The sequence below is a fragment of the Acomys russatus genome, chromosome 1 (assembly GCF_903995435.1).
Source record: "Acomys russatus chromosome 1, mAcoRus1.1, whole genome shotgun sequence".
Lineage (NCBI taxonomy): Eukaryota > Metazoa > Chordata > Mammalia > Rodentia > Muridae > Acomys > Acomys russatus.
This window is the reverse complement of record NC_067137.1, coordinates 97,014,502-97,038,077: the sequence shown is the minus strand read 5'-3', so window position 1 is coordinate 97,038,077 and position 23,576 is coordinate 97,014,502. Positions and strand designations below refer to the sequence as shown.

The following is a 23,576-nucleotide window of genomic DNA, read 5'->3' as shown; positions in this document are numbered from 1 at the left end:
CTTCCTCCACTTAACCCATGGTGACCTCCTTCCTGCTCCTCTTCCTCTCTCTTGTTCCCAAGATCCTCTTCTGGTCTCTGACTGCTTCTTTTTCCAAGAACCTCTCTGTACCAAACGCCTGGGAACCTTAACCACACCTACCCCATTGGTCTTGCCTGAGTGTATTTGGCTTTTTATTGGTCAAACAGGAATAAGTTAGTAGGCAAGGTTATAAACATCTTGGGGTACATGAGTCTGCTCATTTGGGCAGCAACCAGACCAACCCCCAACAGGTGAGTATGAAAGTCATGATGGACAGTCATATGTGCTCTAACTTAATAAAAATAAAAAAACAAATTAAAAGTAATAGGGCTGGAGAGATGGCTCAGAGGTAAAAAGCACTGTCTGTTCTTCCAGTGGTCCTGAGTTCAATTCCCAGCAACCACGTGGTAGCTCACATTCATCTATAATGAGATCTGGTGTCCTCTTCTGGTATGTAGGCACACGTGCGGGAAGGATACTGTAAAAATAAATGATAAATAAATCATTTTAAAAAGTAATATATTGGTTACTTGTCTCGTTGCTGTAATAACACCCTGACAAAAGCAACCTATGGGACAAAGGATTTATTTTTGCTTAGAGTTCAAGGGTACAATCCATCATGGTGAGTTTCTTTGTTACTTTTCTACTGCTGTGAAGAGACACCATGACCAAGGCAACTTATAAAAGAACGCGTTTAGCTGGGGCCTTCCTTACAGTTTGAGAGGATGAGTCCATGACTGTCATGTTGTGGAGCATGGCAGCAGGCATGACGCTGGAGTAGTACCTGAGAGCTTGCATCTGACCCACAAGCAAGAGACAAAGAAAGAGAGGGCATGTAGGTAGTTGGGAATGGCATACATCTTTTGAAACATAAAAGCCCACTCCCTTGTGATACACCTCCTCCAACAAAGCCACACCTAATAATCCTTCCCAAACAATTCCACCAACTGTGGACCACACATTAAAGCATATGAGTCTGTGGGGCCATTCTCATTCAAATCACCATGGGGAGGAAGTTACCGTAGCAGGAGCTTGAGGTGCCACAGTCAAGTGGCCAAGTTGCATCCGGAGTCTGGAAACAGGATGCTGAATGCTCAGCTGGCTTCCTCTTTTTTATTTTTTTTTATACAGTCCAGGGAATGGTGCCACTTATTTCTAGAGTGTGTCTTCTCACTCTGGTTAACACAATCAAGATAACCCTTTCCAGGCAAGCTCAGAGACTCGCCTAATCTAGATAATTCCTCATTGGCATGCAGACATGCCTGTCTCTTGGGTGATTTAGGTCAGTTTTATCTGATAGGAAAATATCCACTTATCAAATTGACAGTTGGTATTAACTATCACAGATATCAAGTTGGGTGCGGGTGTGGTGGTAAACAAATGCCCCCCCCCCCCAGCAATTCAGGGTGAGTACTTGAGCCCAGAAGTTCAAGACCAGCCTGGACAACACAGTGCGACCCTGTTAGATAAAGTAACATTCATTGTATGTTAAATTCTGTCAATTTCCTAAATAGTTTGCAAATTTTACTCTGGTGTTAAATTGTGGGAAAATGGGCATCCACTTACTATTGCTATGAAAACAAAATGATAGGTGATCTTTGCCAAAGATAAGAATTTTTTACCTTCCCCTGGCTGTTTTTGTAATATCAATGGAATGAAAAACTGGAAATAACATGGATGCCCAAGAGTAGGCATGAGAGTATGGTATGTATGTCCATAATCAACTATTTCATTTTCAAACACGTGAAATAATATTAGACTCTTGAAATACGGTTACTTGTTTTGTTTTTGTGGCTTTTTGAGGCAAGGCCGTCCTATGCAGCTCAGTCTAGCGTCTCTTGCCTCAGCCTTCTGAGTTAGTCTGTTCTCATGCACGATTGGCCCCTTTATCATTAAATAATCGCCTTGGTTGTCTCTCGTGGCATCTTTGGCTTGATACGTGCTGCGCACGCGTGAGTATTTGTTTGGTTGAATTTTGGTTTTCTAGGGTCCTGTGGGTTTTTGAGACAAGGTTTTGCTATTGTGACGCAGGCTGGTGTTGAATTTACAACAGTCCTCAGCCTCCCAAATGTTGGGATAATAGGGGTGCGCCACCGTGTCCAGCTAGATCAGTTTATCTGCTACAGGCCTAGCCACCTGTGCTCTCTCGGTCACCGTCTGCGTGGGCTATCCTTTACTTCAGCTGTGGAGCCCTTACATCTGAGGGGCAGCGCTTGTAGACATGTCTTCCTGCATGCCTTCCTCCGTTTTGTGCCGCTGTAACAAGACTGGAGAATTTATACCTTTATTTTTCCAGCATTGACCATTTAACCCAGTTCAGGCATTACGAGGCAAGGGCTCTACCTTTGAGGTGTAGCCTCAGTTTCCCCTTCCCCCTTTTGCGGTGCTGGGGATTGAATCGAGGCCCCTCAGCTCACCCTAGGCAAACACTCTACCTTCCTCAGCCGGAGACTGGATAGTGAACAAAGCTTTATTTCTTGTAGTTCTGGAGGCTGGGAAATCCAAGGTCACATCCACCAAGGGCCTTCTTGCTCATGGCCACAGGCTGAAGGACAAAGGAACAGGTGATAGAGAGGTTGGAGGTGGGGGGGGGGAGGGGGAGGGGGACTGAACCCATTCTTTCACCAGCAGTGCATACTCCTGGGCTCCTGGAGTCATCCCCTTCCTGAGCATCCCATGGAAAAGAACTGGTGCTCATTGGAGCATCAGCTGACTCCAGGTCTGAGCAGGGCATTGGTAAGATGAGCTGAAGATAAGTCCTGTTAAAGGGGTGTACAGGAGCCAACTTTAAGAAGCGATCACAGGACGAGGCTAGGGAAGTGTAAAAGAAATATGTTAAAGGATGTGCTTTAGTGATACTCACTAGTCATTTTCACCTATTTTTCTAATTATTTCGCCAATTGAAATTAACCCTTTGTTCTGCTCTTTTTCTCTCCCTTTGATTATTTTTACAATAGTTTCTCCTGGTGTGTCTTGCTATGTAGCCCAGGCTGGCCTTGAGTTCAAGGTCTCAGCTTCTTGTATGCGGCAGTACACCTAGCTCCCCGCCCCCCCTCCCCACCCCTTTTTTTTAAAAAAATGAGTCTCCCAAGGCAGCCACGTAGTGTATGAGGAGAGTCTTCTTCTGGTAGAAGAATTTCCACTAATTCACATACAATGCACTAGACTAGGAAAAAGCATTTTTTGGTTTCTAATGAAATTAGACACTTTTAGACACTGTGGATACTTGCCAAAGCCTTTCGATGAAAGATACAGTCATTTAAAACTATAATATTTACCTTTTTAAAACCGACCACAAAACAAGTCTGTGAAAAATGTTCATTAACATTTGATGCATGTCTTTTAGGAATAGACACTGGCTGGGTGGTGGTGGCACATGCCTTTAATCCCAGCACTTGGGAGGCAGAGGCGGCGGATCACTGTTAGTTTGAGGCCAGCCTGGTCTGCAAAGTGAGTCTGAGACAGCCAAGGCTACACAGAGAAACCCTGTCTTGAAAAACCAAAAATCGGCCGGGCGTGGTGGCGCACGCCTTTAATCCCAGCACTCGGGAGGCAGAGGCAGGTGGATCACTGTGAGTTCGAGGCCAGCCTGGTCTACAAAGTGAGTCCAGGATGGCCAAGGCTACACAGAGAAACCCTGTCTTGAAAAACAAAAACAAAGAAAAAAGAAAAACCAAAAATCAAAACCAAAAACCAAAAAAAAGAAGAAAAAAAATTGTATAAAGGCAAATGGAAATTTTAATCTATGTTTTATTCATTCTACAATAAACAAAGTTATTAGTGAAATTTTAAAAATTAAATTTATTTTTTGTTTGTTTTGTTTTTCAAGATAGGGTTTCTCTGTGTAGCCTTGGCTGTCCTGGACTCACTTTGTAGACGAGGCTGGCCTCAAACTCACAGTGATCCATCTGCCTCTGCCTCACAAGTGCTGGGATTAAAGGCATGTGCCACCATGCCCGGCTGTATTAGTGCAGTTTTTATTTTATTTATTTATTTATTTATTTATTTTAAAATAAGAGAATTTAATGATGTCTTCTATACACATCAGAATTGGAAATCAGGATGGGAATACGTACAGGAAGAGTGAGTAAGAAACTTGAATATTCAGCAAATAGATGAAGAGCTATGGTTCCTTATTAGGAAGCAAAATGTAATGGTTAATCTCAGCTGTTAAATTTATGAGGTCAAGAACCACCCAGGAGACAGGCCACTGGACATGCCTGTGAGGGATTATCTTGATTAGGTTAAGTGAGATGCTCACTGTAGGTGTGGGTAGGATCTTGGACTACCTAAAAAGTTGAAAAGTAGCTGAGCACCGTTAGTGCAGTTTTAAAAAATGAATTTGGAATAATAATATGAACCGGTGAAGTCTGAATTTAAATTTAAAATTCATTATTTTCCAAAAGTTTATCTCAAAAAATAGAGCATACGAGGGAGTAGACTTAGAAAAAGTTTATATTTAGAAGCTAAGGGAAGCCTGGTTGATGTATTTAGACCAACAGGGTAAATTTGCAGTTAAAAAAAAAAAAATCTAGTGCCTGGATAGTGTTATTCTCAGAAATGTTGTGTCATTACTGAGAGGGAGCTGTGTGTTTTAGCGTCTTCCTTTGGGGGAAGCAGTAGGAAGCCAGACCCATCCAAGGTGGAGTGGACAGCCTAGGGAAAAGGACAGAAGGACACAGTGGGCAATGTAAATATTTGAACAGATCCGGAGGGAGGAGTGACCTTAGGGGGAAGCACCCTCCTAAGCATGTTGCTTCAGTGGGCTGGCCTCTTGAGGCATTTGGGTGTTGCGAACCACACCCACCCAGGGACTCTGGAAGAGCAGCAGGTGTTTCTAGCCTGTGAGCCATCTCTCCAGCTTCTTGCACTGATCTTTGTATAGGATGAGCTATGGATATATATGCTTTCCACAATGACTTTTTTAGACAGGGTCTCAGGTAGCCCAGGCTAGTCTCAACCTTTTTTTTTTTTTTTAATATTTTTATTTAATTTATGTGCATTGGTGTGAGGGTGTCAGATCTTGGAATTACAGATAGTTGTGAGCTGCCATGTGGGTGCTGGGAATTGAACCCCGGGTCCTTTGGAAGAGCAGGCAGTGCTCTTAACCACTGAGCCATCTTTATGTAGCTAAGGCTGGCCTTGAACTCCTCATCTTCTTGCCTTAGCCTCCCAAGACCTAGATTATAAGCTACTGTTCGCTCTCACAGATCAATTTCTTTCCATGATTTTCTAGAGAAGGAAGATCTGGAACACAATGAAGTGAGCTCTCCACTGGCCTCTGCTTCTGACCCAGCACCCCAGCCCTCACCCTACAGGTAGGGATGAGCAACTTGTGGGGATAGAATGCTTCTGGAAGTGTTGCCCTCTGAGAATAAAGGAGCTGGTGGGCAAAGTAGGCAGTGACTTTTAAGGGTAAGGCACCCGAGGTAGTAAATGCGAATTTTCAGGTTAAGCATCACAATCACCTTTAGGTTGTCATTCTTTTGCATGTATTATCTACTTGTTTGTGTTGTGAGTGCCTTCGTGTATGTCTGTGCACAGTGCGCATGTCCAGTGCCTCCAGGGGCCAGAAGACATGTGCAGAGTTGCAAGTGGTTGTGAGCTGCAGGACCTGGGTGCTGGGAGCCAAACTGAGTTCCTATGAGAGAACAGAGGGTGCTCTTAGGTGCCGAGCCATCTCTCCAACCTCTAGGTTGTCGCTCTTAATTTTCTTCTCTGTCCGTCTCATCCACCCACTGTCACTGATAGGCATATGATAGAAAGGAAGGGTTGTAATTGAGGCTAGCCTGAGAGGAAGCCGTGAGTCACTAGTGGAACACAGACGTCTGCCTTCAGTGTCATAATCTCGTCACTCAGTTCCTACCCAGTACTGTCTGGTGGAACCTGTGGTCCCCATGGCTGGGCATAAAAAGAGATGTTACGGTATTTATGAACATCTCATACTTCTTGAGTTGTATTCAGCTCTTGCTTTATTTGCGTACGAAATAATTTATAATGTAGTTGGGGGTACTACAATAACTGGCCATGCGTTATTTGAATGTTTCTCAATAGTAACAGAAATAATGATGGTTTATGAAATAGTTCTCTTTGCTAAATACTGTGGTTCAAAATGTATTCCCTATACCTTCAATCCCTATAACCCCACTGAAATAGGTAGAGGTCCCTGTAGTTAAAATGAGGAAAATGAAATAGTAAATTCTGTGCTTGGTTCAGGATTCTGTAGCTCATCATTATAATTAAGTTCCATGCTTAGGAAGGCTATGCTGATGTACACAGAACTCTGCCTCAAGGCTTTCTTTTTCGTGTGTGTGGATGGGCATTTTGCCTGCACCATAAGCATGCCTCGAGTCCACAGAGGCTAGAGGAGGGTCCTGGAGCCCCTGGGACTGCAGTCACAGACAGTTGTGAGCCACCCTGTGACGCCCATGGAAGAGCAGCCAGTCCTTGTAACGCCTGAACCATCTCTCCAACCCCTCAAGGTTTTGATGACACGCAATAATTGATGCTCTTGACATTTCCTAAGGCAGGGACTTTTCATCTTCTTGTCACTGTCTCTTTGTGCACACATTGGTGTGTGGGGTCTTTAAAGGATGGGTTATAGCACAGAGCTGTTTTATCCTCCTAACAGGAAGTTTCTTGAGAAACACAGGACATTCTTAGACAAAATGATTTAATTTTAAAGTTTTGTTTATAAATTTAGTGAACGAAGAAGCTCCAGCATACATGGTGCCAGAAGCCCAGCACCTGTGTTTTGTGTCTGTTGGAAATGCAAACAGTGCAGCTGTCTGGCTTTTCTAGTGAGACTAGCTGTCTGGCCAGGCCCTCCCCATCCTTCAGGTCAGTCTGCTCAGGGGCAGCATAAGCCAGAAGACTTAAATGACTTAGAAGGCTTTTGTTTTGTTTTGTTTTTCTTTTCTTTTTTAACATGGCCTATCACTGGCATTAACTTATTGGCAACTTCTCTTTCCCCAAGTACCTTTTGCTAATTCCTTAAAGCATAAAATGTTCATGTGAATATTAAATTCACGTGGATATTACAAGCCTCCTTTAAAGTATTTTTTAATTGGTACTGGAAAGATGGCTTAGTGAGCTGGATACAGTGTTGCACACGTGTAATCCCAGCAACTGGGAGGCAGAGGCAGGCCGATCTCTGAGTTTGAAGCCAACCTGTCTACAAAGTGAGTCTAGGACAGCCAGGGCTATTATACAGAGAAGCTCTGTCTTTAAAAAAAAAAAAAAAAAACCACCTTAAAATAATAAAATAAAAAGGAAAGATGACTTAGTGGTGAAGAGCACTTGCTTGCTCTATAGTCATGAGGACCAGAGTTAAGGTCCCAGGACCCACACAACACTCTGGGCATTTCTGCAAACAAGGGGAGCAGACAGAGGAGGATCTGCTGGGGCTCACTGGCATTCAGCCTGGCTGAAATGTGAGCCCTGGCTTCAGGGAGACACTCTGCCTCAAAGGACCAGGCAGAGGGTGGTTGAGGAGGTCATCTGACACCCTGTTCTGGTCTCAGCACACACACAAGTATGTGCACCTGCACAACACATACATACACACTTAGACAGATAGCACACACAAACAAACATACATACATAAAACAAAAGCTTAAAAATAAAAGCAAAATTGTGCTTGTTCAAAGTAGCATACATAAAAGCAAAGAAGAGGTTTCTTGGTTTTAGAAGCCACATGTAGTAACATTAGCTTAGCAATTCTGAAGAACTTTGTTAGTGTCAGTTTCCCCAATATCACAAATAATAGTGTGATCCAAAATGACATTTGTTCCCAAACAGGAAGTGGCACATCCTTTAATTCTTCAACAAATAATCTGGAGGTGGCTACTGTTTACTCATCCAGTAGACACTTGTTGAACACCTGAGCTTCTTCTAGGTACTAGAACACTGCAGATGAACAGAGCAGTCCAGAGTTCTGTTGTCATGGGGTTTATACCCTGGTGAAGACGGCGAGGAGGAAACAAGTGGACAGCATGTTTCATCAGTGGCCTTCACCTGTGAAATTTGCTGTTGTCCTCCAGATAGAGTCTAATGAGGTCCCAACATGAGGATGCCAAAAGCCTGTGCCTTCAGTGAACAGATAAAGAAAGCCAGATTTGTCCCTAACCAGAAAACACCTTCAAGGAAACACAAACGTTTTTAATTTGGCACTGTGTAAGGAAGGGATAAGAACAAAACAAAACAAAACAAAACAACCCTGAGAATATGAATCATATCTTGTCATTATCAGTTTTCTGTCTAAGTTTACTCTGCCAGTGTGTACATTTGAACAGTTTTCTCCAGTTGATAGGATTCTGAACACCATGCCAGTGGAGAGCTTAGTACAAGTTTTGGCATTATACTTTCAACATACCCTATGTTCTAACTGTGTTTAATTTTAAGACCAGTTTGTACCTTGCAATCAACAAAATGTGGTACATAGTGTGTCAGTTCATGGTAAGTACAGTGAAAAAAGCTGGGAAGTCATTTTGTACAGGGACAACCAGGAAACCTCTCAGAAAGTGACCCCCAACGGAGAGCTGAGGGAAGAAGCACGCAGTAAGTTAGTCAGAGGAGGATTGTCGTCATCATCATCGTCATTGTTGTTTTGTGTCTCAGGCTACAGCAAGTGCAAAGCCTCCCAGTCCTCCAAGCAGCATTGTGCTTGAGGTACTGAGGTAAAGAGCCAAGCAGTCAGTGTTCTGGGTACCCTGGGCAGTGTGGGGATCCGGGAGCTAAGGTCGGGGTTCAGAGAGTGCCATAGTCAGGTTGGTGTGAGATGCTGGGCGCACAGAGGAATGAGACCCTCTTCCCAGCATACAGCTTGCCTTCTAGTGAAGGGGCGACAAGAAACAAGAGAGGACTCAAGCTCACCGAGTTCCCATGTACAGCGGACGATGTAAACAACTGATTCTGAGTCCTCCCTTGCCTCAGTCGCTCTGAGGCACGCTGGCGTGACTTGGGTATTCAAAGAAGATACAATCTATAAATTAAAAGTGATTTTTCTTATCTATGCTACCAAAAGAAAATGATGTTGCTGATAGCCTAAAAGCAGGGGCTCTCAGATGTTTACACTTTGAGTATTTGGTGAAGACCTCAAAGGATTTTTTTCTTCATTGTACAAGCTGAGTGTGGTGGCTCACATCCTAGCATTCAGGAGATTGGGGCAGTGGGATCACTGCAGGTTCAGGGTCAGTGTGAACTACAGAGTAAAATAGTGTCTTAAACAACATCCAAACCTTAAAAAAATCATATTAGAAATTAAGGCCTAAAATTATAATAGTGTTAATTTACTCATTTGAAAACAATAATAGACTCACTACATATTACTATAAATAATATGCCTTTAATGAAAAACAACCAACTTTCAAAGCAAAGATCACACAGCATAACAGCATAAATCCCTTTAATGTCTGGTTTAATTAAAGACAATTGAATTTTCACCTCTGCATCTTGATTCATTCTGCTGTACTGTCACAGGTAGTCTCTGGAAAATTCCACTGCCTACTTCAGAAAAAAAAATGTTGATTACCAGGAGTTGGCACACAATGGGTGAGGTGCTGGCAGAATAAGGTCAAGAGGTCTCTGCTAGCATGGTGACTAGAGTTAATAATAATACCTTTACACTCAGAATTAATGATAAGCAGTAAATTAGCAATATATTTATAATACAGAAACTAAGTATGTGAAGTAATGAATACGTTGGATCATTTCAAGCACCTACCTGTATCACGGCACCACACTGTATGCCACAGACATATACATTTAAAATTAGTCCATTAAAGTAAATAAATCTAGCATAGCAACAAAGAAGGCCAGACCCTGAGTCCTGTGGTTCTAGAGCCTGGGGACTGGCTTTATCAGTTCCCATGCCCTTACTGCGAGCCAGTCAGCTCTGGGCAGTAAAGAGACATGGACCTAAGTGCGGAAGTCAGGATGGGTGGGCTGTCTCCCGAACATTGTTTTCTTTCAGCGTTTCTTTGGAGTGATTATGCCTCTTCTAAGGCCCCTTGAACTGACATGTGTTTTGTTTTTTCTCTGAGAGGCCACAGATGGTATCTCCATCGAGTAAGGATACCACAGAAGATCTGCAGAAAGCGGCTGCTGCATCAGAGGTGCAGGCTCCAGGGGAGCAGGCGTTGCTGCCAGCAGGCCAGACCCAGGTTCTCAGTGAGGTAGGGGGTGTACTCAGGCTCTCTTAGGAAAAGGCGAGCTTCTGGCACCCACACTTGGCACATAATGGGTGGGTTGGAAATTGCACTCCTGAGATATGGTGGCTCTCAGAACTGCATTATTGAGTTACAGAAGAAATTATTTTGGGGAAAAAAAACCTCAATGTTTTAAGTTGGGGCTTCAGGTAGCCCAGTGGATATGGTTTGGACACCCCTGTGAAGCATTCATTTTTAATTATTTGGAGAATAATTATCTGTCTCTCCCATACAGCCTGTCATTGTATTAGCGCACAAAAAAGAAGTGTCAGAATGGATGTCTTGTAGTCTCTAAACTCTTGATGAAGCAGCCTGAAGCCATTGAGTGTTAGCTGAGCCATCGTTACTGCTGTCTGCTCTGTATTTATGTAGAGTCTAGAGGAACGGTGTTGTAACTAGTGATTCCTTTGACACAGGCAGGGCAAGTAGGGATGGCTTGTGTTATTATCTGCATTGTTAGTGATATGATAGTTAGAATTTGTGTCAATAAAGACACCAAACATTGTACCTTTTGCATAATGCTCAGCAGTTTATAGGAATTTTTGCCTACAAACTTCATTTACTGTGATCACACTCTAGTGAGATAAATGCCACTGTGTCCCCAGTTAGCAATCGTGGAAACTAAGGCTAAAAGCTTTACTGTGACTCTGCCACTAACTAAGTTGCCATTTAAACCCATGGTCTAAAATGAAGGGTTCCTTTAAACATGCTAGCCAAGGTCTGACTCGCTTTTCTTAGGTGTGTGGATGAGAAGGTGTGGGCTTAGTCTCTGAAACAGCTCTTGTGAGGACACAGCCTGGGTGGATCACAACTTGATTTACTTAGGCAAGTACAATCCCAGCCTCCCACCTGGATTGCTGACTCACCGATGTGCGCTCCCTGTGGGCAGTAGGTATAGATTTCTTGTTGAGTTGCCTCCCAGCCTAGGAGGGAGCAGGAAATGAAGGCATAATATCACAAACCGAGGAACATGATGTAAGTGGTTCAGAGGGAAGTCTCTCCAAAGTGATTGCAGACTTCTGTGTGGGTTAGTGAGGGCCTTTTGTATCAAATGCCACTTGGATCCTTTTATGCAAGGCAGATCTCTGGCAGCACATGTACTGTTCAAATGGAAGTCTTATGGCTGTCTTAAAAATGAAATTGTAGTTATTAGAACATTGTGGGGCTAGAAAGATGGTTCCTTGATTCAAAACAGTGGCTGCTTTTCCAGAGGACCCGAGTTCGGTTCCTAGCGCTCATGTCAGGTGGCTCAGAACTGCCCGTAACTATCTCCAGGGTATCCAGTGTCCTCTTCTCTCCTCTGCAGGCACCCGTATATACATGACAGTACACACGCGCGCACACACACACACACACACACACGCACACACACACACACTCTTAAGGAACATTGCTAGTGAACTACAGGGGGAGACAACTTATAGCCTGAGGTGTGAATGAGGGAGAAGTAGGAAAAGGATACAGAGAAATGGAAAGAACAGGTAAGGAAGAGAGGAAAATTAGAAACCAGATACTCTCTGCGGTGCTTTTGGTAAATTTGGTGACTGATGGTGACGTGAAAGTAATTGAGTGGAGTAGCCTTTGATATAGAAATGGTCATTGAACGTGTGGGAGTATAACTAGCCTCCAGACGGCAGTGATATGAGAACAGCCACTGGGACATACAGTGCAGGTTGAGACAAGACCAAGGCATGGCCAGAAACCCTGTTGATGTAGGCCCATAGCAAGCTCTGAGGATATTTGTAGGGAGGATTTTGTAGAAGGTCTGGAGGGAAAAGCGAACAAACAAACAAAAACACTTTTTCTAAAGTTGCAAGGGACAGGGAAGAAAAGAATCTTTAGGGGACATTTTGGTGATGTTAAAAAGTAGACCTTGGGGGTAACTTGTGCTTTTTAGAAAGAAAGAACGCAGATTAACACACTAATTTCCAGGTTGCAGTCTCAGGGAAGAACAAGGCAGCCTGTGTTTGGAAGGAGGCTAATTGGAATCCGTCGTCGTAAGTCTTATAACCAGAACTCTGTCGTGCAGATGGCCAAGTACCAAGCTCCGCAGCGGCCTGGAGACACGGTTATGATCCAGTCGGAGCACACTGGGGCTATAGATGTGCTTTCAGCGGATTTGGAATCTGCAGATCTTCTGGGGGACCACAGGAAAGGTGAGACCTTTGGAAGCATAGAAGCTAACTTTAATTTCCAATAGATACTTGAAGGACGGAAGACAGGAAGGCAAAAAGGAAATGGGTTGTGAAAGGAGCTGATGGAAGCCCTCAGAAAGAGCGTTGCATGTTAACCCTCCAGGAGCCCTCCCCAGCTTCTCCGTAGTAAGCTGTCTGTCCTTTCAGTGTCTCCGCCTCTGATGGCTCCTCCATCCATCTGGACCTTTGCCAAAGTGAAGGAGTTCAAAAGCAAGCTAGGCAAAGAGAAGAACAGCCGTCTGGTGGTGAAACGGGGAGAAGTTGTCACCATCCGGGTCCCCACCCATCCTGAGGGAAAGCGCGTCTGCTGGGAATTCGCAACCGATGACTATGATATTGGCTTTGGAGTTTATTTTGACTGGACCCCAGTGACCAGCACCGATATAACTGTGCAGGTCAGTGACTCCAGCGAGGATGAGGATGAAGAAGAGGAAGAAGAGGAGGAGATCGAAGGTAAATGTAATTCTTGTTCAGTTTGTTCAACCTAATTGCTAGTGGCTGCTTCGTGGATTGTAGCATTTCTCTTTGCCCCAGAATGCAATGCAGCACTGCAAGCTGATGGAGTTGGTATTGATGCTTTGGTGGAAAGCCCCTCCCTCCACGCTCCCCATTCCTCCTCTTTGTCTCTCTCCCTCCCCCACTTTTAACGAGTACCTAGTTATTTCCCTTTTCTCCATGGATGGGGATTGCCTGCAGGATTGCCCAGATCACACTGAAACCCGAGATTTGTGTTTTTTCTCTCCTTGTTTCAGAGTATTTACTCTTGACTTCGAGCCACACTCAGTGGTTATAGGAAGCTAAAAGTACCCCTTCCCTCTTTCCCCCAAACTGCCATTGCTGGCAGAATGCAAATTCTTTGCTTCATGTTAAGCTTAGTGGTCTCTGCTCCAATATTTTTTTTTTTTTTTTTTTTTAAAGATTTATTTATTATGTATACAGTGTTCTGCCTGCATGTACACCTGTAGGCCAGAAGAGGGCATCAGATCACATTACAGATGGTTGTGAACCACCATATGGTTGCTGGGAATTGAACTCAGGACCTTTGGAAGAACAGGCGGCACTCTTCACCACCGAGCCATCTCTCCAGCCCCTCTGCTCCAATATTTAAAAAAATTTTTTTTACTATTGTATTTTATGTGCATATTTTGCCTGCTTGTATGTCTGTGTACCATGTGTGTGCCCTGTGCCTGTGGAGGCCAGAAAAGGGCATCAGCTCCACCAGACCTGGAGTTCCAGATGGTTATGAACCACCATGTAGGTGCTGGGACTTGAACCACCCAGATTCCCTGGAAGAGCAGCCAGTGCTCTTAACCACTGAGCAACCACTTAAGCTTTTCTCTGTGCCGTTCTTCTTCCTTTATTTTTTATCTTTTAGTTTTTTTGGTTTTCCAGACAGGGTTTCTCTGTGTATCCTTGTCTTTCCTGCACTCACTTTGTAGACCAGGCTGGCCTCGAACTCAGGGATCTGCCTGTCTCTGCCTCCCGAGTGCTGGGATTACAGTCCTGCGCCACCACGCCCAGCCTGTACTCCATTCTTATTTGTTGTGTCTACTCAAGATGGGCCGTATATGGGGGAATCTGGAAGTAAGTTCTAAGCTTTTGTCATATTCCTTGGCTTTCATGAATGACCACGAGTCATTCTCTTCACTTGTTTTTTTTCTAATCTACCAATCTAATCAAATCCATATGTATTTAGGGATGGGGTGGGCCTTTTATTTTACCTGCTGCTTATCAGGACATCAAGTGGAAGTTTTAGGGTCACACCAAACAATGTCCTTATCTGTATATTCTCTCTCTCTCTCTCTCTCTCTCTCTCTCTCTCTCTCTCTCTCTCTCTCTCGGATTTTCGAGACAGGGTTTCTCTGTGTAGCCTTGGCTGTCCTAGACTCGCTTTGTAGACCAGGCTGGCCTCGAACTCACAGCGATCTGCCTGCCTCTGCCTCCCGAGGGCTGGGATTAAAGGTGTGTGCCACCACGCTCAGCTGTATTTCTTTTCTATTAGCTACTCCCTTCATACAGTGTCAGGCTTTTCAGGTTTTACTCCCTTAAGCATCTTTCCCCCACTGGAAACCAGACACTTATAAGGTTGTCAGGCTGGACCACGGTTTCCCAGAGGAGGCATCACTGCACTCTTGGCCTCCGGGCTTCTGGATGCCAGTTTCATTCTGCAGCCACGTCGATGGCCAAGAAGATCTGTGGGCTTTTCCTAGTGTTTGCAGGAGGACAGGAGAGTCCCCATGTGGGAACTACTCTCCCACCTGGAGGCAGGATGTATTTGGGCTATAAACTCATTTCCAAACCCCGCCCTTTTGCCCTTGCAGAACCTGTCCCTGTGGGAGATGTGGAAAGAGGCTCCAGGAGTTCTCTCCGGGGTCGCTATGGGGAGGTCATGCCTGTGTACCGGCGGGACAGCCACCGAGATGTGCAAGCTGGCAGCCACGACTACCCTGGGGAGGGCATCTACTTGCTCAAGTTTGACAACTCGTACTCCCTGCTACGCAACAAGACTCTCTACTTCCACATCTACTACACGAGCTGAAGGATGCCGGGCTCGGGTGGGCTGTGTCTGCTGGCTGAAGCAGGCTGCCAGCAGGCGGGGGCCTCTTGTGTGTCAGCAAGAGCCTAAAGTTCTGTGTGAGGCTCCCGAGCCTCACGCCCTGCCTGGCATGCCTTGACTGACTGACCCCGTGTAGCTTTTTCCTCCCCGTTCTTGGCTTCTTCTGCAGGTGGTGTAGTGCTCCCGTTCCATGGTCCCCGCCTCACCTCTCGTCGTTTGAGACTCCAGCTAAAGCCCTCTCAGAAGGCCCCTGTGAGGCGAAAGCCTGAAACAAAGTGGAAGGATGTCTTTTAAAAGTTGATTCATGCTGGGAAAGCTCATTCAGGTTGCTGCTCACTCCTCTTCTCCAGAGCCTGCGATGCCGGTGCCCTCAGTAGCGCCTGCCCTCTTTACATCTCGAGGTGCCAGAGGAGGGAAAAGCACATTGTCAGCGAAAGAGCCCAATCTTCTGGATGGAGAACGCTCTATCCAGCCTCTCACCACTGCCATATTCCTGCCTGCGGCGTGTTCTTGTGTCTCTAACTCAGGCTGGGAGACCTCACTGCCTTGGGTGGATATCATTCCTGTTGGTTAGACCCCTTTCTCCCTTCTCTTTACTAAGTCTGTGCTTCTGCAGTGTAGCAAGACCCTCCCAGCAATTGCAAGCTGCGGTCAGTGCCCTAAGAGCAGAAAGGCAGCCTCCATCACTTGCACCTCCAGAGCCGGCTCCCTTACTGAGGAAATCAAGTGTTAGTAGGGTGTTAGTTAGAAAGTTTGCTTTGGAACCAAATACAACGCAAACCAATCAGGTTTGCAGTGATTCTAGGTTTACACTGAGAACGGAAGGCTTTGGTGGGGGGGGGGTCATGGTCCTTAGTAATCATGTCCTTTCGCTGTTGCTGCTGACTGTGTGTGCTCCTTACCTAACCCAAAGCCTTCAGGCAACAGCCCCTCGCACCCTGGTCATCCTGAGGCTGTGTTGTAGCGAGTGGCCACAGAGCACCAGGCGCTAAGGCCTGGGATGGAGCGCGCGCACAGGCATGGCCTCTGCAGCCGGCTGCGCCTCTTTGTTTCCTACCCTGTTGTCTGTCCTTCTTCTGAAGTTCAAATAATTAGGTTTATTTCTTTCTTTAAAAGCACATTTCAGTTGTTCCTACTTGTGTCTGATAAGGCTTCCTTCCCATCTGCTCTGAGCCATTAAGGCCACTTCTTTTATGGGGCTAAAGATGGTTCTACGGCTTGGAAAATGGTCACGTGTGTTCACTCCTGCACGGCAGTCCTCTGATGCTTTGGGGAGAGTCTGCCGTTTCACGGCAGGACGACTCTAACCTAGTCCGTGTTAGGTGCATGCCAGTGCTCCCAGTGAGCGGTTCTTAGATTTGATGGATGTCCACTCACTGCAGATGGATCTAAGGAACTGACTAGTCAGTGATAAACTGAGCACCATGATTATCAGATGCCAAAGTCCTTTCCTCCTTTGACTCCCTCTTCGTGACGCCTCCTTTGGCACGTTCCTTTATTGCGCGCTTGCCTCACACCAAGCCTCTCTGTCCTGCAGGAGTGATCACTCAAGGAGCAGGATCTTGCCAGTCAGCTTGTGGTCAGGTACGAGGGAATAATGCAGTCTGCAGCTCTTGTCATCCTGAAAGAAAAGTGAGCAATGTGTAGCTCGTCATAGCCTCCCAATCGCCAATCAACACCATACCTCCATTTTTTTCATCACTATAAGGGATTACACTGGCAAAAATCCATATGCCTTCTAAGAAATTGGTACACTGTTTGGTCAGTAGAACACACTTGCTGGTCATGGTGGTGTCAGACAGCTGAGTCATGCTTTCACTACTGAGTGTAATCTTTGTTTTTGAAAAAAGAAAAAGCTCTTTGAAGCTATTTTTAAGTCAGTAGCAGTCTCGTTCGCTTTTCCTGTTTGTTATCTACTCCTGACCTGCTCTCAGCCCAGACCGATAGCAAGGCCCCAGGGCTTTCCAAGGTATTTAGGGTTTGCTCTGTCTTGTCTTGCATTCTAGTCACAAAGTCATGGCGGCTTATTTTCTTGGAGCCTCAGTTCTTTTGTAGCAGGGAAGTTGAGGGGCACACCCATGTGCCTGTCACTGGCTGGTCATTCTGCGACAGTTATTTCTCATGGTTTTTCCTCAGCAGGTTCTCTTTGTCTCATGAACATAAAATAAAAAGATATGTCCTCTGTGTGATGCATTCACCATTCTCACACTAAATTTTTGCAATAAGAGAACTTGAGAGACAGAGTATTAGTTACTGAAACACAGGTAATTGTGAAGAACACATACCTCGCCGGTTCTAAGAAGTGTCACTTCCTTCGTCCCCGTTTTTCAAGTTCAAAGAACCAAACAATGAAATCAGTTACCTGCTTTTGTTCTTGCCCGGTTCTCTAGAGCACAAGTAAATACTATGCAGTTAAAGAAAGGGTTTCATAAGGGGCAGAGATAAGGGCTCTCTTCACAAGAGTGGCTGAGTTCTTAAATTTCTTCAGTTTATCTAATTTTGCTACTTTGTTAAGAGACAGGGCTTTTTAAAAAGATGTATCTAAAGTGCTATTTTTCCAACATCTTATTCTTAAAAAAGACCTTAGCAAACAAGGTCTTTCATTTCACATATATTTTTAAATCACAAACTGCCAGTTTCTAAACAAAGATTCTAGCTTTTAGTTCCCTCTGACACATACCCAGTTAGAGTTGGTCCCAGTCAGAGAGTCAGCTCTGTCACAGAGCCCTGCATAAGCGGATTTCTTTATTCAACACGGGCCTCATAAGAGCTCTTCACAAAAACGGCCATTGGCCTCCATCTTTCAGAAAGCTAGCTGTTTGTCCCTTACTTCCTGCTGTGACCTCTGCTACTTTCTACTCTGCCTGCCAGTTTCAAGGTGATTGTGCAGCTGTGTTGGGAAGCCTTTTTTCTCACCTGTCGCTTTCTGACACACCCTCAGGATGCTCACATGCAAATGCCCTCTTCAGATAACACATGGAAATAGGTAGCAGCTTGAAAGTAGATGATTCTTAGTTATTTTCTCTATTGATGAAGTCATGCACTTTAAACATATTTTATTTGGTATTTAGGAAAAATGGACTTTTAAAGAAGTATATAGTGTCCCATTATGTGAATACAGACAAGAATAATCTGTAACTGTTGTATATTCATGGGATTAGATACTATTATGGAGTTTATAATACATACATTTTCATTCTGATGAGTCCTATTCAGCTACTGCTTTGAGAGGATTGGGCAAAATCTAAATCCTAAAGCCTATGGTTGTATATTTATGTTTGAAGGCCACTCTGCAAAAAGTTGCCTTTAATCAGAGTCTGTGGTTCGAAAGTGTGGAATTGAGTGACCCTAATATTTATGTGGAAGACTTTTTTTAGTGGAGTGTGGGGGCCAGGACAAATTAAACAACTCTTGCTGTTTCAGAACTGCCTTTTAGATGGACAGCAAAGGCTGAAAACAGAGGCAGGGAGAGCGAGCAAACTTATCGGGTAGGTCCCAGAATTCATTTAGTGCTTTCGTGCTACTTTGCACGTTGGAACTGCTTTGTAAGCCAGGGCCTTACTAGTTCTCCTGTGCTCGGTGGAGGACTCTGCAGCCCTTTGTGCTGTCTGCCTGCAGGATCAGCTAGATGCACTTCTGAGCAGGTCTTCTCTGCCAAACGTAAGCCTGACCTGGGGATTGGTTTCCTCTTCCCATCCCCATCCTTTGGGACTTAGAGAGAACAAGGTGAGAGAAGGCCAGAGTCAGCTCCACTTGTGGCGATGAAGCCACAGTTGTGAATGGGTCCCCGAAGGCATAGTTCAGATGCATTCTGCCCAGCACCACAGCACTTACAGTCATGTGAGGGCTGAGAGAACAAACAGACCTCCCGTAGCCTGACAGCATCGCCATCTTGAACCACACAGAGCAAACCACACACGCTTGTCTCTGTTAGGGCTGAGTCTCTCCTGAGACATTAACCTCTGTCTCTAGTTTTTGCCATACAACCAAAAGTGTAGAATGCCTACACTCTGGGGACAGGGAGGCGCATGTTCCCTTCAGAGTCTTGCTGTTTGAAAAGGCGAGCTTTCAACGGAGGGAAGGGAATTGGTGGCATTGCTACTGTGCGGTACTTCATTAGTGGGTGTGGGGTCTGGAACAAGCAAGTCCCTGTACTCACTGCGTGCATGTGCTCAGGGAGCTCTCACACTCCCCCTCTGGGGAGTAGAAAATGAGTATCAAAACCCAGTCATAAGCTGACTTCCAGTGACCTAAGCAAGCACTCTTTGTTCTTGGTGGCATCTTGGGTGACACAAGAGCTTCTCGTATCTGTGTGTATATGATGCTGGTCACTGACAGCCTTTTGCTCTGTGTAACTTACCTAACACCTGTAGGAATTCCCAAAGAACAGCCAGTTACACAGGTGGTGAAATTAGGGTAAACTGTGACCTAATGCACAGAGAACCATCGTAAGCATTGTGTGGCTGGATCGCAGACACTTTCCCCACTGAGTGTGTAGTATCGCCTTCTTGAACCAAGTAGGCTAACCAGAATCTCTGTTTTCTGTTTGTACCGTTGTCTCAAAGCTAAGAAAACACAGTCAATGACAAAGCCTGATAGGGTACCAAGAATTTGGCACCTTTACAGAGTCGTTCCTCACGAACTAAGTATGAAGACAAGACACTAGCTGTGAAACTGTAGGGCTGGCCCCTGGCTTGACCCCGTGATCCAACTTTTATCATGTGGACGACTTGGCATGGCTCTTCAGTCTAAGATGCAACAAAAATGGCACCCTAGAGACCTAGGTGTATATATATACCCTGCTTTATGAAAATTCAGAGTTTCCTGTCATTTGAGCCAGGTAGCTTTTTAGCTTATCTGGAGGTAAAATTGTATGTGTGAAGTGACTTAGGGGACAAGTATATTTTCTAAAGTTCTGACGGAGGATCATGAAAGATTCTGAAGTTCGGAGTTGAAATGATGTCTAGTATTACTGAAGAGCCCTTAATTCGCTGTCAGTTTACGGGCTCTTCCTAAATGCCTCACTCACCACTCAGGGTTGAAAGGCCTGGTCTCTAGTGGCTCCTCACTGTTGTCATTGTTCATGCTTAGCTTCAAGCCAGGACTCGTCTAGAAAACATTAATTCCTTCTCTCACATCCTTAATAGTACGTTTTATTAAGATGTTTTATGTTAAAGATACATCTGTGTCCTGCTCTGAGATTATTGTTCTGTAAGTGGGTTAGCTTTCATTTCATCAGTCAGAGCCAAATCCATTTAGTCATGTTAAAGAACAAGCCAGCCTGGGAAAAAGCAATCCCAGGATGCATGGCTTTAGTAGATCATGTTCCGTTAATAACAGGAAGTGCTTTGAAAGTTTGATGCCTTGTAACCAAAATGATCGATTCCAGAGAGCAGAGTGGATAAGGAGAATGGGAAGGCCGGGAGCTGCTCAGAAGCTTCCAAACCACACTACGCCATCTGCTAATACAGCCAAAGGGTTACTTCAGAGCCACCATCTGACCCATCAGCGGCTAAAAAGTGACTGTGTTTTCTTGGTAAATGTTTGAGCAGCTGGCAACCATGACGATTCTCTTGTCATATGCTTATGCCAAGGTTACCAAAGGCCAGGAAGGAAAACTAAATCACTGTCTTGTCTTTTTTCTTCAAAATACAAACAAATCCAAATGAATCAGCCATTATAGTCGACTTGTTTTACATGTCACCCTGTCATGGGAAATGCTGTCAACATATATGATTTCCACATTAAGAACTCTGTACCAATTGTTATTAGTTCCTCTGTTCTGCTGAGTGGCTCTTCTTTTGTCATACTGTATTTTCTCACCTCAAGGCACTGAACGTGTTGCTGTGATACACGGATGGATCCTGAACCATGGTTTAAACAGCTCATTTCTGATGTTTTTATATTATGTGACAGTTTTGTGAAATGCTTTTGTGCATTTTTGTCTTCTTTCTCAAGTTTTGAAATATGTCATAAATAAACTTTTTCACTGTGCACCTAAAATATTTGAGTTCTGTCTTAATTAACCCTGCTGATGCCCACCTTTAGCTTATGAGAAGTATTCAATGAACACTTGGAAATTCTTCCACAATCTACTGAAATTATAAAAATTAAGAAAAACTGAGACTAAGATGAATGTATGTAGAGTGATGGAGAGATAGTTCAGACATCAAGAGTAATTGCTGCTCTTGTAGAGGACGCAGGTTCAGTTCCCAGCACCCACATGGTGGCTCACAATCATCTGTAACTCCAGTTTCAGAGGACATGATACTCTACTCTGGCCTCCAGTGGCACTGTTCACACACGGCACACAGACATACATGCTCCTGCAGAACAGCTTCAGGAAAAGAGAAGAGAAAATCTTGGTGGTTCTGTGGTGGGTAGAAATGACCAGGCGGGGAACAGCTGGCCAAAGCAAACCAGCTGTGGGTGAACAACTAGCTAGAGGAACTAGTTGTTCAGAGATTGAAGAATGAAGGAGAAAAGTGCTAAGACCCAGGCATAAATTTGGGTGTAAACTGAAAGGTCTTCTAGCCCAGGAGACCTCTATTTTTCTTCGGCTTTCTTGTTACTCTTTGGGCCAACCCTAGTACTTTATTTTAAATGAAGTTCAATTTTTTCATTACAGATTACATCATGATTTTCTCATCTTTTACAATCAATAAAGCCTTGAAAAAACAGCAGAGCAAGAAAACAATCTAACTAAGAAATACAGTTTTGTATTAGCTACAATAAAGCATAGAGGAAAAAAAAAATCAATATCCAAGAAATGGTCAGCACGATCTGGTTATTTCTTAAACAACAATCGTGAAAGTTTAATCATAAATTTCCCTGGGCTAAAGCCATTGTGTTTACATGATTGTCATAGCAATATAGCTTGAAACTAAATGTCCTTAACACAGGGGGAAAAAAAAACCCAACTTGACTCACTTCTAGTCCTAAACCACAGGTGTGCTATCCAAGCCGATGATAACTGCCAAGGGGTCCACTATTGTAAAATATCTTTAAAGCAAGACATTCCAAGGCCACCTTTTTCTTACTTTCCAAGTAGATTCTAAAGAAACAAGTTTTACTTTTCTACAGCTAACAATATCTAACCAGGTACTGTTATGTCGGAGTCTTAACTCTTTTGCCAAGTAGTTTCTGCCTGGCTGCTCACAACAGTCAGAGCCAAGACTTTCTCATTGTCTCAAGCCTTTGGCCAGATGCCTTCTTTCAAAATTCTCTGTGGCAAAAGAGTTCTCCAGTGTGACTTTCATTAGGGCTCATAGTCAAAGTAAGAAATAGATAGTTTTAGGAGAAAAAGTAGATTTAAAAGTAGTTTTTAGGCAAAATTACACCTGGATCATACATGACATTTAAGGGCAGTGGGGATCAGTGAGATTATCTTTGCAACTTTGCCAAGCAAAACCTCTATGACTTGTCCTCTTGTCTGTGACAAGATGCAACCAAAACATTCATGCACATAGATTTAAGTTATAAAATCTTTGGGGTTGGAGAGATGCCCCAGTGGTTAAGAGCACTGGTTGTTGTAGCAGAGTACCTGGCTTTGGTTTCCAGGTGGCATATAACTTGTTACTCCTGTTCTAAGGGGTCCCATGTCGTCCTCTGACCTCTCCAGGAACCAGGCATGCACATGGTACCCATACTTATGTGTAGGCAAAACACTCATACACATAAAAAATTTTAAATGTAAAATTAAGTTCATGGCAGAACATTATGAAATGGGAGCTTGGTATGGGGAAATTGGGTTTATAGCAATGATTGATGAACAGAACATGGCTCAAACTTTAACTTTTTAATGTTTAAAATCATTCACACCAGGCTGGAGAGATGCCTCAGTGGTTAAGAGCACTGTCTGCTTTTCCAGAGGTCATGAGTTCAATTCCCAGCAACCTCATGGTGGCTCATAGCTATCTATAATGAGATCTGGTGCCCTCTTCTGGTGTGCAGGCACATGTGTAGGCAGAATACTGGATATGTAAGACATATATAAATCTAAAAAAATAAAATCATTTGTAGCCAGTCGTGGTGGCGCAAGCCTTTATTCCCAGCACTCAGGAGGGAGAGGCAGGCGATTGCTGTGAGTTTGAGGCCACCCTGGTCTACAAAGTGAGTCCAGGACAGCCAAGGCTAACACAGAGAGACCTTGTCTTGGAAAACCAAAAATAAATTAAAAAATAAAAACAAATAATCATTCACACCTGTCACATGGCAGCTCACAAATTGTAGCTCTTGGTGTTCAACAGTAGTGTTAGAGTGTTCACAAATCAGAATGGTGCCTAACCCTAGAACCAAGAGCTAAGTAAGTGTCACGCTGGGATACAATGAGCATCTTATGAATGTATATCCACTGGCTTACTCCATACATCTACCTCCCCTTACAGTGGATAGACTTTTTTGGAAAAAAAATTCTGCTTTTTGTTTTGTCCTCCACATCCAGTACCAAGGACTGAATTCTTTTTTGTTTTTTTTCTTACATATTCCTGCTTGTTTTACTCCTGAGGTATTTGCTGAGACTCATTGCTTCCATGGAGCTGGAACACCTTCCTCATGTGATCCCACTGTCTGGCCATTCAGGTGTGTTCTTCCTCT

General features: G+C 44.2%; 1 protein-coding gene across 2 annotated transcripts in view; it reads left to right on the top strand.

The window, feature by feature from the left end:
• The window catches only part of Tmed8 (transmembrane p24 trafficking protein family member 8), a 28,937-nt gene extending 13,242 nt beyond the window's left edge, over window positions 1-15,695 (top strand). Inside the window, exons 2-6 of one of the 2 annotated variants that reach the window (XM_051149714.1) lie at window positions 5,258-5,339; window positions 10,067-10,196; window positions 12,259-12,385; window positions 12,572-12,877; window positions 14,746-15,695. In XM_051149714.1, coding sequence (XP_051005671.1) covers window positions 5,258-5,339; window positions 10,067-10,196; window positions 12,259-12,385; window positions 12,572-12,877; window positions 14,746-14,963 — 863 coding nt within the window. In that variant the 3' untranslated portion in view covers window positions 14,964-15,695. Of the gene's footprint in view, window positions 1-5,257; window positions 5,340-8,648; window positions 8,700-10,066; window positions 10,197-12,258; window positions 12,386-12,571; window positions 12,878-14,745 lie in introns of those variants that run through there. The other variant, XM_051149715.1, reaches the window with a different exon arrangement.
• The last annotated feature ends 7,881 nt before the right edge of the window (window positions 15,696-23,576 follow it).